The sequence below is a fragment of the Dermacentor andersoni genome, chromosome 3, assembly GCF_023375885.2.
Source record: "Dermacentor andersoni chromosome 3, qqDerAnde1_hic_scaffold, whole genome shotgun sequence".
NCBI classification, from domain to species: Eukaryota; Metazoa; Arthropoda; class Arachnida; order Ixodida; family Ixodidae; genus Dermacentor; species Dermacentor andersoni.
In genome coordinates, this window is record NC_092816.1 from 170,665,246 (window position 1) to 170,681,251 (window position 16,006).

Consider the following 16,006-nt stretch of genomic DNA (forward strand, 5'->3'; position numbering starts at 1 on the left):
GCGATAGCTATTATATGGGATACTCCAGGTGCATTCCTTCCGTATGCGTTGGCGTCGCCGCGAGGTTCCATATAAAGTAAAAGCGTGATAAAATCGTAGCCGCGCGTCGTACAGCTCTTTGTGCTAGTGAAAGCGTGCGAGGTGGCCTGGCGATCGCCACTCAATCTCGCGCACGCAACCGACGAAAGCGGGAAGGAAGCGCGCCACCTTCCGTCGCGCTCAAGGCTTTGCGGGGTGGTAGGGAAGGGGGCAGCCTTCTACTTCGGCGGCCCAAGTCTTACGCCCGGCCATCCACTGTATCTTGGAAGCCATATGCGATAGGTACAGAGTCCGCGTTGCGCTGTTTTTGCGACTTAGTTCGTGTTGGTGGGAGCGGATGAAGGAAAGTCAATTCGGCTCGCTGCTGCTGCCGCGTTTACTCACAGCAGCGTTTTGACAGTGGGTTTCCACGGTAGTTGAGTCAGATGTGTTCGTTTGCGTGTACGTGCGTGGCACCATGCTGGAAAAAACCAGTGAAACACAGGAAAAAGAGCCGAAAATACGGCGCTGATGCCTTATCCCAGCATTTACGGCGACTGCAGTTGCAACCCTTTTCTCCCCAAAAATATTAACTGAAGATACAGGTATGTAGCTCCAGTCTCAGTTAGGGGTTGAGGCGAGATGCAGTTTGATGTTTATTGAAACCTGCAAATACCTGTGCATGTCACGCTTCAAGTTCGCTTTCCACATTGTCCATTATTAAGGTCTTGAATGTATGGTAAAAGTGCAGAGCCAGAAATCCTGAAATATCCTAAATTTTTAGGCGGTCTGTTTAGTGAGGCTAGAACCTTTTCTTCATTCCCACGTAGACAGCACATTGTGTTGATGTAGTGACAGTGAAGAACCATGCTGTGACTTACTTACTTACTTACCTACTTACTTACTTACTTACTTACTTACTTACAAACTTACTTACAAAGCTGTGACTCACAAATATAACTCTCTGTCATGTGCTCAGAAAAACAAGTTTCATTCGAAGTAGAGAGCTAGCGGCAAGCACAGTCGTCCTGCTTCAAAATTTAATCTACGGAGCAATTACGTCGGCCATTTATACATTCCAGTGTAATCGCTGCTGATCGCGTACATCATCGTAGATCTTGAAGGGGCAGCGAAATATTACGAAGACAGAAGGCAGGAAGACACAGGACAGCGCTGAACTCACAACTAACTTTATTCGAAGGCATACACAAACTTATGTACACGACGCATAGCCACGTGCTCTCCCATCAATGGCGGCATTATCAGTGCGCAGGCAAAACACAAAATCCTGTAATCTAATGCTACATTATGAGGCGGCTTAAAAATTCCAAATTCATTGTCATACAAATTTATCGATGGCATGCTTACACAAGCGACCCTTTCTTCCTGATAAAGTAGGCCTCAATAATCTCACTCGTGGTCTGATTTCTATGCACGAAAAGCATTGTAGTGTTTTTATAGATTAGAGTACACCCATGCTCAGAGCAATGCCGCGCGACATGTGAGTAGGCATTACGCGTTAGCGAGCGCTTATGCTCAGAGAATCCAACGTTCAGGCAACGACCTGTTTGGTCGATATATACGTGACCGCAGGAAAATGGAAGTTCGAAAACAACTCCAGTTCTACACTGCACTGTCATGTGCACTGTCATGTGTGTTCCTGCCTTCTGTCTTCGTCATATTGCGCTGCCCCTTCAAGATTTTCAAGCAGTACCAACTCGCGCAAATGTCGATCCATCATCGTAGATATACGAGTACTCGTTCTGCACGCGCACACTGACTGGGCAAACGCCTTTCGCTATAGAATTGTAGACAGGTGAAATAAATTTGGTATGCTTGTTAGCTGTGGCTTGAACCGAGGAATGCATGTGTAGCAGCATATTATATCGCCTTGTTATTCTCTCTGCGCGGTATCCTCGGAGACCGTACCAGGAACGCTGTACAGAAATCCACTAACTTGACAGCCAGCACATTTTCACCTGAAACACGTCAAACTCTCCCAGTCATAGTCACACTATAGCTGACGTAACATAGAGTAATATGGTAAACAGTATAAGTAGCAACTCGAGTGCTTTTCTGGGCGAGCTTAGGAGGTCGGCCTGACTGGTAGGTGGTACCACATCACCACGGTGTTCGAATGGGGATGGTCACAATATTATCCTGTGGCTGATGCTGTAGACGTGGCTCACAGCGCGGTACCGCAGCCGTCTGTGTTGTGGCTGCGACAACGACAGCGGTGCGACCTAGCCCGTGTGAAGCTCTTGTAGGCGCCGTCACTGTCAGCACGTGCGAAACCCAGTAAAGATGTTTTGTGACTAGTCGGGCTCCGGTCGTCGCGCTCGCTTCTCTGTGAATTGCACACGAAGATCGTTAATGGGTTCTGCTGTATCAGAGATTCTAGTTGACAGGAGCGCCATGGTTCGATGAATTCCATTTTCTGATTTTTTTTTTCCCTAGGGTTATCCAACTGAGCTATCTCGGTCCCTGTAGTAAGAAGTTCAAATCCCCCCTCTTCCTTTTTTTTGAAGTGTACCATTTGTAGCTATACGACTGAAACGGTAGCACGGAGCACAGGTAGAACATCAGTTTCTCAATCTAAAAGTCGTAAGCTCAAATCCTCCTCCAGTACACTACATCTCCTGGCTTGGAGTGGTGCCTGACATCGGCAAAAAAGAAAGAAGAACGCCGAGAGCCAGTCATACTATACTAGACTAGGTGCAGTCAAATTAGGAAGGCCCACTAAGCTTCAACAAAAAACACTTACTTAAGCAGCTGCGGAGCGCCTGATCAAAGCGGCGGTCAGACCTGCGACGCGGCAAGGGGTGTTATAAATCTCGGCACCAGGACAGGCTGCCACTGGAAACTGAACCTGGCAACGTTTAACACATGAACCCTCTGGAATGAAGCTAGCTCAGAAGGACTGCTGGAGGAACTACCATGCATTATTTGGGATATCATTGGCCTTAGTGAGGCAAGAACTGGTGAGGCTTATACACTGTTGACTAACGGCCAGGTCCTGTACCACAGAGGACTTCCAGATAAGAAACCATATGGGCGAAGACTCCTAATCCATATCCATATAGTGGGCAACATCGACGAACTCCACAGCATTAATGAGAGGGTGGCACTAGTCGTAATAAAGCTAAATAGGAGGCATAGAATAAAGGTAGTACACCTACGCTCCAACCACCATTCATGGTGATTAAGAAATATGAAAGCTTTATGAAGATGTTGAATTAGCGATCAGGAAAGTGGAAACTCAACATCCTGTAGTCATGAGCGACTTCAATACAAAAGTGCAGAAAAGCAGGCTGGTGAACAAGCAATTAGCAACTATGGCGTAGATTCTAGGAACACTAGAGGAGATATGTTGGTAGAAAATACAAGCAATTAGCAACTATGGCGTAGATTTTAGGAACACTAGAGGAGATATGTTGGTAGAATTCGGGCAAAGAAATAAGCTCCAAATAATGAATACCTTCTTCAAGAAGCGTACCAAAAGGAAGTGGACCTGAAAATCCTTAATGAAGAAACAAGAATCAAGTAGATTCCAGCGTAGTGCAGGATGTAGAAGTCTTAGGTAGGGTGAAGTGCAGTGATCATAGCTTAGTGTTGTCTAGGATTTTCATCAATATAACGAGAGAAAGCGTGAAGTTAGTGAAAAAGAAATAGGCAAACCGAGACGCAGTAAGGGTAAAAACAGGAATTCAGACTGGTACTTGCAACAAATGTGCAGCTTTAGAACAGAGAGATGAAGATGACCTAGACGTAATGAATGAAATCGTAAGCAAGCTGGCCTCACAAGCAGCAAGTGAAGTGGGAGGTATGGCAGTGTTACGCGGGAAGTTACGCGGGAAGTTGCTGAAGCTGCTTTGATAGCGAGGGCCGCTGATAACTGCAGAGTCTCCCCTTAAGTTATTCTGACAAGTGAATGTGCGTTCCTGGAAGGCGCTGGGTTTCACCTGCTGTGATTAAGCCTTTTCGGTTTGCGGGCCTTCAAATACGCTGTTTTTGTGGAAGTAAACACTGAGCTGAAAGTTAGCCCTCGTCCTGTTTTCTCGTTCTTGTCTGTATCTTCCAGCGCTATGAGCCACGTTGCTGTAGCACGTTGAGGATCGCGCAAAGAGGGATGGAAGGGAAAATACTAGGCGTAACGGCAAGAGACAGGAAGCGAGCGGTGTGGATCAGAGAGCAAACGGGGATAGCCGATGTTCTTATGGACCCCAAGAAAAAACGTGGAGCTGGATAGGACATGTAATGCGTAGGATGAATAACCGGTGGGCCATTAGAGTTGCAGAACGGGTGCCAAGAGAAGGGAAGTGCAGTCGTGGACGGCAGAAATCTAGGCGGGGGATCAAATTAGAAAATTCGCAGGCGCAAGTTCGTACCGATTGGCACAGGACCGGGGTAATTCGAGATCGCAATGAGAGGCCTTCGTCCTGCAGTGGACACAAAATAAGCTTCTGCTGCTTGGCTAAAACACGTTGGCGGGCTAGTTGGTTAGAATCCATGGTAGAGTGTATAAGCGCGACTGGACGAGGACGTAGAAAGAAACAGATACACAGACTCTGCTGCTCATGATTGCATTCTCCTAGTTTATCGCTGTGCTGCAGTGAAATAGGCATTGTAATATAACTTTCTCAAGCTATTGGCAGCGCGAACTACGCATCAGAGATACACGGACAAGCGCTGACTGAGCAGGCAATGTTGTTGAAAGCAGGCATATAAGTAAGCGACGATGCACGTGACAACATCCGAAAATGATGTAGTAAAGCGCACTTGCCATGAAATGACAATATCAACATATCCCCATAGAAAGTTGTCAAGGAAATCAATCTTTGATTCATGGAGCGAAACAGACGGACGCACGCGCAACACACGTGTCTCCTGCCTTAACAATGAAGTAAGTTTCCAATATTTCTCGCACTGATTAATTCCCGTACCTCGTCAGTATTTTGGTTTAATAACAGGATATTCCAATATAACCTGTTGCAATAAGTATTGCTTGTTGCATACGATCTACACGTGTAAATAAGCATACGAACCCTATAGGCTGTTTTAATGCGATTATCATTCTTTACCTACTTCAGTCATTTCGAGGCTATCTATCTATCTATCTATCTATCTATCTATCTATCTATCTATCTATCTATCTATCTATCTATCTATCTATCTATCTATCTATCTATCTATCTATCTATCTATCTATCTATCTATCTATCTATCTATCTATCTATCCGCCTACGCCGTCCCACTCAGTTGTCTGGCCAACTAGGTATGTGCTCTTGATCGTTATGCCGTCGTGGTCATTCCATCGCCGTCATTCCAACTTCTTGGTGGGGCACGTCATGCCGTCGTCATCACGCTTTCTACATCGACCCAGTGACATAAGATGTTCAATAGCATCGTTGTCATTCCAGCTTTGTCATCCAACTCTCTTCAAGCCGTCTCCGTCGCGCTATCGATGTCATACATTTGGCATGCCCTCGTCACATCATAGGTCACACCACTGTAGCCTCTTATTCAGACTCTTGTCATGCCGCCGTCGTCCCGTCATCGCCGTCACACAGGCTTCGTGATGCAGTTGTCGTCAAGCCATTGTCATCATACACTCGTAGCCAGCCCATTATCCCCACACCATTGTGACGTCATCGCGTCGCCGTTATACGGTCATCGTCCGACATTTGTTGTAGTCCGTCGTCGTCGTGCCGGCGTAGTACTTCTAGTGTCGTAATTCTGGCTTCATCCTTCGACTCTCGTCCTGCCGTTGTCGTGACGCCATCGTCGTCGCACAGTCGTCGTCATAACACGGTCATGATGCTCTAGCCGTCATGCTGTCGTCTTATTGTAGTAACGCACTCCCATTGTCGTCTTCATGTAGTCGTCTTACCGCTTTCGTCGTTCCATCGATGTCAGTTGTTCTTCCTTATACCATAATCGTGCTGTTGTCATTCTTTCGTTATTAGGCCGCTGCTGTCATGCTATCGTTGACACTGCATCATTGTCAGACAATCGCTATACGCAACATTTGTCAAACCGTCTTTGTCAGACCATCTTCGTCACTCCAGCCTCGTCGTCCACCTCTCATCATGCGGTCGTCTTCTTAGAGCCTTCATGATAAAGCATTCGCCATGCCTATACTGTCATACACTCGCTTTCATCCTATTATGCTCATACCTAATCATTCTATCGTCGTCATGCATTTGTTGTTTTAACGTCGCCCTGATGGCGCCGCGGTCCTTCCACCGTTGTCATTCTAACCACCTCCACCTACTGTCGTCGTGTCGTCGTGGTCATGCCGTCGTCGTCACATAATTGTCCTCATCTCGTCGTCGTCGAACTATCATTTTACCACCATCATGACTTCAATAATGTCATGCAGCTGTCGTCACGCCTTCTTCCTGATACCACCTACTTCGATCCATCGACGTCATTCCTTCTTTATCAGTCTATCGTAATCATGATGTCATTCAGTCGTGAGTATGCGCCGTTGTCAAGCCGTCGTCGTCATTTCGTCGCCCTTAGTCGCTATCATGGGTTAGTTCCCACATTGTCGTCGTCACTCCATTTTGTTCGAACCATTAATGTGATTCCAGCTTTGTCATCCTGCTGTCTTCATACAATCTGCGTCACGGCATATCGTTGTCATACACTAAACAGCAGAGTACTAGTAAGCGCATTGGAACTGCGCTTACCAGTTTTAAGTTGTTAAGCATGAATCAACTAGCCCAGCAAGAAATTTTGCTAACGTCATACACTCGTCGTCATTTAATTATCGTCACGTTGCCGTCGTCACGCTGTCGTCCATATGCTATCGTCATCATTTATACCATCGTCATAAATACTCTTGTCGTTCTATTAATGTCATTCTTTCTTCGTCATTCGATCGTCGTAATTACTTTGGCGCCATGCTATCGTCATCATGCCACCAAGCTCTTGTGAGACCTTGGCAAGCGAGTGCAATGAAGCAACATTGGAATATGGCGGGGTATGTCGCGTTTATCCGAAGCATCGAAATCCTAAGAATCACCACTACAGATGTTAAATAAACGTTACTTCAGAAATACGGCGTGTTGATACATTTCTAAATTGCTAATCGCATTAATGTCGACAGTGATCGCGAGATCAGTTCTGCCGTAATTTGTTTCGCAACTTACTGCCAATGTATTCATTGCACTCATTGTAATAACTTGTCTTATTGTGTTACTGGCATCGTACGTGCAGCTGCGTATATTGTTTATCTACTCCTGCATCACACTTGTGTATTGGGAAAGGCTTCATTGCTCGCAATTTGTCCTTTTTTATCAACCGTACAAAAACAGACGGCCAGTTAGCTTTCTGCGGCATGATCGATTTCGATATATCTTCGCCTGTGAAGTATGAGAAGGACGATTTACACACCATAAACCTCAGTACCATTGCTCAGCACCTCATAAATGCGTTGCATGATTGTTGCCCTAAGTTAGAGTTTGAGATGTAATCAACATATATTGAAACGACATTTTGAAATTAAGTGAACCAATATAGCTTTGCCCTCTCGTCGTCAGAAAATCTGAGCAGTGGCGCAAGGGTGACATAAAACCACTCGATGAAGCATGCAACGTTGGTCGGTGAAACCAGAAAATCACCGACGATTACGATATTCTCTAATGGGAAATTTTAGCGCAGCTGTGAGCGCGATTTCATATCGCGATACATTGGCTGGCGCGGCCAATCTGTCTCGTTCGACACGTTGCAAAGGGAGCGTTGTGGCGCGACTGCTTCGCTATTCGGGAGATCGCGAGAGGCGGCGAGTAGGTTACGAGTGGGCGCACTTCACAGCAGCTGCAGCAGACAGACCTCTGCTCATGCAACGCTTTGTTTCCATAGAGACGACACGCGCCGCGAAGCCGCCTTGCACGCCACTACACTTTTCGTCTCACGTTTTCGCCATATCTCCTCCTCCACTTTCCTTCTCGCGCTCTATTCGCTTTCACCCTTCGCTACGTTCGTTCACTTGGCTACGAAGGACAACGCTGACGCTCGCCGCAGGAACAGGCGCCTAAGAGCTGCGCTCTCAAGCAAAACTGAAATGGAAGTCATCGCTGGTGTATTTCGGCGCAATCCGCTAGGAGCGCTGAGAGCCTAGGTGACCCACAAGAGATTACTGGCGGAGCCACTCTTTACCGTTTACTATATTACTCTACTAATGTATTTCCTCATATGGCGTACTGCACATGTTACGTAGAGTATTACGGCTAAATAACGCGTTACTGTGCAGCGGCAGCACACTCACAAGCTGCCACCGACATGTGCTTCAGCATTGGTCTATTTGTCGCTGATTGGCTTAGAAATATGTACCTCGCCCAGCAGACTGTGATCCTTAATTAGGGGTGGCTTTTATCTTTAATTACCACGCGGAAGGCGCGTCTATGCGCTACGTTATCACCGAACAACCAGCAAGAATTCATGGTAATAAAATGCAACCAATATATGTTTGAGTGAGATTTTAAGCGAGGAAACTGCAGCTGGTAACTAGTTTTCCAAACGAGAAAGCCTACACGTGCAAGTGGATCTTTGCTGACGGTTTGCATATTGTTTTTTTCAAGGAGCCGTGCTTAGGAAACGACCGCATCAGCTGCTCAAGTACCTTGGAAACTTTGGTGAGGACTGGGGCTTCCTTCCGAGTGGAGACGCGTTGACTTTCGTGGACAATCATGACAACCAGAGGGGCCACGGAGCTGGCGGCGCGGACATCCTGACGTTCTTCGAGCCCCGCCTGTACAAGATGGCCAACGTTTTCCTACTTGCGTGGCCGTATGGATTGCCTCGCGTTATGAGCAGCTACCGCTGGCCCCGGGATTTCCGGGATGGCGTGGACCGGAACGACTGGATCGGACCGCCGTCGGATGCCGCGTGGAACATCGAACCCGTCATTCGGCACAGCGATAACACCTGCCGAGGCGGATGGGTATGCGAGCACAGGTAAGCCAGCTCCACCGTAAGGGAACGTGCGCGACACCTCGGCTTCCTTGCGGCATTAGAGGAGGGTGACGTCATTCAGCGTTCTTGCATATAAGTGTTCTTGCTCTCCCTATTCCATAAAAGGCAAACCTCACGGATGTGCCACCAGGGTCACTACAACGTAAAACTATGCCAATCTGTTTTTGTTCCAATCACGTAACCACTGACGGAAGCATGAGGCTGGAACCCGAAATGCCGAATCAAACGCATTCCTCAATAAGGAGGCCACTTTTGTTTGCTTTCAAAGCAAATAGCATTGCCTGCGTTGAGCGGTTTTTCTTATATGGTTGGTTCACAAGAGGCAAGCAGCACGCTGAAGTGCAGAGGGTTTTGGCGGGTCAGGGCCAGTCGAATGAGAAACCGGATGAGGAGGGTGGTGCCGGCGTCTGCGATCGGACCTCAGCCCCTTACTTTAGCTTGCGGTGGCTGGCAACAAATCGCGGCGGCGTGCAAGGTAAGGTTAAAAATGCCGCTAAAATGGATTCCCGTCGAATAAGAGTTGGCAGAGCGATGTAGTTTACTTGCCGAAAGGTCTCGATCACCTTATATTTCCATGCAATTTTTTTTATTACACACAAATGAGTGCACGCACCCCGGCAACAATAGTAACCAGTGCCAAAGCGATCGTCGGGCAACCATGCTCTATTTGTTTCGGAAAGGGGCAGCTTCTGGCTATTCAGAAAAAATCTAGTTTTTTCGGACATGGCAATGCATCTTTAATGCGTACACAACACTCTTTTCGAGCTTAGTTCTCACGATTTTGTGAAGCCGTGTGACAGACAGGTGAAGTGGGCGCAGACCAAAAACATTTAGAATAGAATAGCTTTATTTCCATCTACTTGATGGAGGAGGCTGCAAGTAAAAGCTGCTCCAGTAGAGGCAGCTTGACGAGGCGCGCAGCCCTGTAGAACAGGGCGAATGGCAAAAAAAAAAGCTTCCAATTAGAAATAAATATTTTTTTGTTCGGTCTGATCATGCATAGTCAAAGTGTATGCGTGATATCAGATGGGCAGTTTTCGCGGTCATGGGGATGTCGCGTGACAGACACGAAAGTGAAGGTGGCCCGAAAATGTTTTCGACCTATCATGGAGGGCTGTTTGCAGAATAAGAAAAGAGACACTTTGGATTAGCTTTAAGCTATAGCGCCGCAGGCTACGCCATGTGGTACATATGTCAACCTATGTTTCTTAGTCTCAGCAGAAAACAGGTCCGCAGCATTAGCTCTCAGCAGAAAAATTAGTGACAATTGATCACCTCGGTAGACCCCGAGAAGTCGTCGTTGTGCATGCGATGTGGCCATATATACACAACGTTTTGTTACTTTCTGAAGAATAAACAGTTTATAATTTTCTCTTGGTATTAGATGTTTGTATAGATGCTTCAGTCTGGCCCTTTCGTTATTTTCGCGCACAAAATGAAGCACGTTGAACATCTAGCCCACTGTTCCATTCTCGTGATTTTATATATTGCATGAAAAGCATTATGAGAAAGTATGATTACCTTTCTTTTTTGTGATTGAACGCAAGCCTACAACAAATTCATAAATCATCCTAACGTGGCGCGCTTGTATCTTTAGCGCGATAAGTCGCAAGTGCAGAACACAATTCGCCAATACCATGGCCTCGGAGATTCCGGCGCTTGGTTGCAGGGTGCCTCCATGACCGCGTCACTGACTTTACGCATACTGCAAGTGTACCTACACGACGTAGCTCCGTTCATTCTGGAGTTTACGCAAGACGGGGATAGGACAGTCTCAACTGTATGTTGAAATATCGAAGTGCTCATTCCTGTAGGTCTTTTTCATGACTGATGTATGTGATACGCCTGAGAACTACACATTTTACCATGTCATCAAGAACCCTTCCAGACACTTAGTTACTGAGGTAACAGTTACTGAGAAGTGAACAGTTGTGTTCAAGCCAAGATTATTCTTGAGCAAGTCTGTAAACATCCGTTCGGTCTGTGACTGGCAGTGGTACGTCACGCGAAGGCGCGGATGACATTGCAGATGCCTAGTTGAGTTCTTGGTTCGTGGAAGCGGAGTTTATGCATAGAGAGAGGAGAGAAGTTTAATGATACGAAATGCTGAGAGGTCGGCCTGAGGTATATTCCTCTAGCCAGCTACTCGGCATTGGGGGAAGGGGAAGAGGGAAAGAAAGAGGGAAGAGGTGCATGATGGGTGACGATGACGATAGAAGGAAGATGTAGAACATATCGCAAGCAATTTGGCATGCTCAAAGTCTGCGATCCAGGCCCGTAGTTTTTAAAAAGTTCAGTAATGCCTGAATGGCCTTGAAACTCGATTGAGCATCTGGCCAAGGGCCTAAAATAACGTCCTCCGACAACGGTGCGCTGTCGAGACGCGTAAGGTCGTTGTCCAACCTTTCACGCTCTTCCACGTACTTAGGGCAGTCACAAAGCACATGACCTATAGTCTCAGTCACATTGCACACCTCACAGTGTGGAGACTCGGTGCGTCGCATGAGGTGCACGTATCCGCGCGTAAACGCTACCCCCAGCCTTAGTCTGTGCAGAAGACTGGCACAGCTACGTTGAATTTTCGGTGGTAGCCTAAAATTCATGGCAGGGTCCAATCTCTTGAGTCGTCTGTGGCGATTATCCGGATTGTCCCAGTGCTTTGCTGTAAATTTTCGGATGACACTGGAGAGGAGACAGTTGGCGTCCGCTCTTGAAAAAGGAATTGAAAGCAGTGACTCTCGTTCTTCGAGTGCTTTCTTCGCTTCGGCGTCGGCCAGTTCGTTGCCCTGTATACCACAGTGACTGGGAATCCACTGAAATGTGATGTGGTGGCCCTTTTCTTGCGCTAAAGTGTAGAGCTCGGCAGTTTGAAGAGCCAACACTCTGTAAGCGCTTTCTTTCAACACCACTCTAAGTAGTTGAAGAGCCGATTTTGCGTCGCTGAAGACTGTCCATATTTGAGGAGACTGTCGCGAAATATATTGAACGGCCTCTCTGATTGCCACTAGTTCCGTAGATGTTGAAGTCGTCTTGTTATGCCGACGAAACCGTCGAATGACTTGATGCGCAGGCACGACGAAAGCCGCACCAGACGCATACGACGATACCGATCCGTCTGTATACACGCTTACCGAGGAGTCATATTCTTTCGATATATATTCAAGTGTTAAATGTCTGAGGCCGACGGTAGGTATTCGCGATTCTTTAGAAATTCCCGGAATAGATAGACGTACCGGTATTTTGGACATTACCCATGAGGGCATATGTGGAAGGTCAGCCGGGGCAAAGTATACTGGTATGGCAGATTCTTGCCATTTAACGGCTCTTGAAAAAGTGGAGTCCGGCCGTATATCGGGTAATGTCGATAAGGGATGGCGTCCATGACGACAAAGCAGTCGCAGGAATACTCGAAGAGGTTCGCATCGTGGATAGACAGGTAAAGGGGTGACGCGAGCCTCCTCAATTGTTCCGTAGGTTGAGGTGCAACGTGGAACACCGAGACCTGTTTTCAGTATCTGTGCCTGGGCACTTTCCAGCGTGCGTAAACATGACGGGCTCATACCTGATAAAACTGGCAGGCTATACCGAATGTATCCGACGTAGAGAGCCTGGTACAGCCGGAGTAGCGAACGCTCAGATGGACCCCACTTCATACCGGCCAGAAAGCGAAAAACTTGAGCAAGCCCAGTTAATTTTTTTCTTTAACATCGCCACATGTTTCGACCATAAAACACCGCGGTCAATGACAACGCCGAGGTACTTGTGGTGGGTGACATATGGGATGGCATTTCCATTGATCATAATTGGATACCAACACATAAGCTTCCGTGTGAACGCTATCGCAGCGCACTTGTCTGGGGCCAGTTGCTGTCCTTGGCACTGCAGGTACTGAGACGTTAAAGAAACAGCTCGCTGAAATCTGGCACGAATTTGCGGTCGCCTGACTGCGGATGCCCATATGCATATGTCGTCTGCGTATGTACTGATGCGTACTGTATCAGGAATTATTTCCGCGAGGCCAATAAGGGCAACATTGAAAAGGGTCGGGCTGAGAACTCCTCCTTGAGGCACTCCACGGACCACAGCGTATCTTGTCGTTTCGCCATCATTCGTGGACATGAAGACTGTACGACCATCTAGGTAATTATCAATCCACATGTAGAGACGGCCGCCGATGCCTAAATTACTGAGGGCATCAAGAATGGCTTCGTGCAGTACATTGTCATAAGCTCCTTTTATGTCTAAGAAAACTGCTCCTACAAGTCAGTGTCGCTTTTTTTCGTGTTCGATCGTGGACACGAGATCAATGACCCCATCTATTGCAGACCGGCCACGTCTAAATCCGGTCATCATTTCAGGATAAAGCTCATTCTTTTCCATGAACCATTCTAATCTAGTGAGCACCATCCGTTCCATCACCTTACCGACACAGCTAGCTAAAGCTACTGGCCGGTAAGATGACATTTCGTAAGGCGATTTTCCTGGCTTTAGGAGGGCGACCAAATGGCTGGTTTTCCACTGCTTCGGGACTGTACTGGATGACCACGTGGCGTTATAGTATGACAGCAGGACTTTCCGACCTTCCATCCCAAGGTGGCACAGAGCAGTATATGAAATACCGTAAGGTCCAGGGGCAGAAGATCGTCTCGACGCAGCAAGTGCAGCTTCCAATTCCGGCATTGTGAAAGGAAGCTCAAGACGATCATCTTTAGGAGGTAGCACGGGTCGATCCAATGTTGGACATGCTGAAGAATCGGTACGGGTGACTCTCTTACAGGAGTCTTCGGCAACCTGCACTTCCGTCAGAGATTGGTGAAGTGCTAGAGCCCGGAAAGGATGTTTTTGCTGAGGAGGGGCACGAAGGCTTCGTACTATCTGCCAGATCCTAGCAAGTGTCTTTCGAGGATCTAGAGACGAACAGAAGGTTCTCCACCGTTGTTTTCCCATTTTTTGAAGGTGACGCCGTATTTTTCGTTGAGCTCGTCGACATAAAGCAAGGTCTAATGACGATTGAGTTCGCCTAACCTTCCTTTCCGCTCTCCGACGGATCGCTCAGAGCCGTTCATATTCAATATCAATCGCCGTTCTGGATGTAGGTGCAGTGATGAACTTAGTTGTCTTCTGCACTGATGATACAATAATGTCTTCTATATCAGATGGTGAAGTGATGTCTCCACAGTACTCTTCGACAGATGTAGTGAATGTGGACCAATCAGTGCAGCGTACAGCAGATGCAGTTGATTGCACAAAGCACTTCATCTGCACATATGTTGGTATATGATCGCTCCCATGCGTTTCTATGTCCAAGCACCAGTTGACTAAGGGCAGGAGGCTCTGAGATACAATAGTGAGGTGTACGTAGAGTATGTGTAATTGTAGAGTATGTGTAATTGTAGAGTATGTGTATTTTTTTAAGGGAAGTAATTGCATATTACCGCTGCACAGCCTGCTAGCTGAGAGTGGCATCTTGCGAGGTCACAGTGTTTAACTACGATGTGTGCTGTTGCACGTGTGACCTTGCATCACCACTGTGAACAAACTTGAGCAACACTTTCGGCTGCTTTTACTTAATAAATGAAACTTCCCAATTTACTGTCAAACGATCTGTTGGGAGTTGTAAATATATGTAAAAACGTGAAACTGAATGCAGTGGCCTATGCATTCGAACCAAAATTAATTTACCAAGTGGCGGGCATAACCTTTTAATATGAAGCAATAGTGCGTTTATTCTTGGTGCTTTCTATTGTTTTGACAGATTACCGCGAATATTGTAACACTCTAGCTCCATCCGAGCAGCTGGAGTATTCCCTAAGAGCTCGGCAGGGCTCAGCACAGAACGCGCCCTTGGCACCCTGCCTCCCAAGTCGTGACCTAGCACCGCGGTGTTTAGCTTTGGTGATGCTTCTGTAAAATTCTATCTGTTAGATTACACGCCGTGGTTGCTCAGTGGCCATGGTGTTGGGCTGCTGAGCACGAGGTCGCAGGATCGAATCCTGGCCACGGCAGCCGCATTTCGATGGGCGCGAAATGCGAAAACACCCGTGTACTTAGATTTAGGTGCACGTTTAAGAACCCCGGGTGGTCTAAATTTTCGGAGTCCTCCACTACGGCGTGCCTTACAATCAGAAAGTGGTTTTGGCACGTAAAACCCCATAATTTTTATATGTTAGTTTACCGATAGCAACACGTAGCGTTCTGTCGATATAGGTTACCAGTAATGTTGAATTTCACAGGAGACTAGAAAACGATGACACGGTAGATTTATAAAGGATGCGCACTCCCCTGGTGAAGTCACCAGTTTAGGGGTAGCTGGGCTTCAAATTTGTGTGCACAGCTCCAAAGCCTGTACTTATTCTGGGCAAAGAAAAGAATAAAGAAACATCAACAAATTAGTGCTTACCAGAACACAACCTTCGGCTCCTTCACCACATCATGTGATCAAGACATCATTTTGTTCGTGCGCTAGCTCTCATACCTACATCGTCTGTGACGGCCCTATGCGGAACTGGAATCGTGCTGTCATGTTACTACACGTTAGTAATATTGTAGTTGGTAGTTTCCTATTCAGCATCTAATTTATCCACGGTAACACTCTCGAAACTGTCAATTTCGAACTGTCATAATGGAATTTCAACCGAACCTACTAATTTTGTGCTGTGGAAGTAAGCATTTCAGTTGCTTTATTTAAATCACAGACTTGAAAATGATGCCATTATATTACTTGTCCGTTTGAAACCTAGCCACCTTATAACGCTTTCGAGCACTGGTTAAGCAAGTCTTCAACGGCAGTAAATCATCTACACAAGGTACTTAGGCTGAATATTGACCATAGCGCGCACTTCCCCCTTTCCACTCCTTCCTTTTCAATATTGCATATATTTCATCCAGGTTCCGTTCACATTTCTTTCAGGGCAGCTGCGAAAAACATCGACACTGATGGTAAAAAGATTACCCTTAGGAATCACCTTATCGCTTTCATGTATAATTTATTGCAAAGGAAGTAATT

General features: G+C 46.8%; 1 protein-coding gene across 1 annotated transcript in view; it reads left to right on the forward strand.

The window, feature by feature from the left end:
- The window catches only part of LOC126524163 (alpha-amylase-like), a 62,904-nt gene that overhangs the window by 25,873 nt on the left and 21,025 nt on the right, over positions 1 to 16,006 (forward strand). The window contains exon 5 of the mRNA XM_072286957.1: positions 8,607 to 8,982. Coding sequence (XP_072143058.1) covers positions 8,607 to 8,982 — 376 coding nt within the window. The remainder of the gene's footprint in view (positions 1 to 8,606; positions 8,983 to 16,006) is intronic.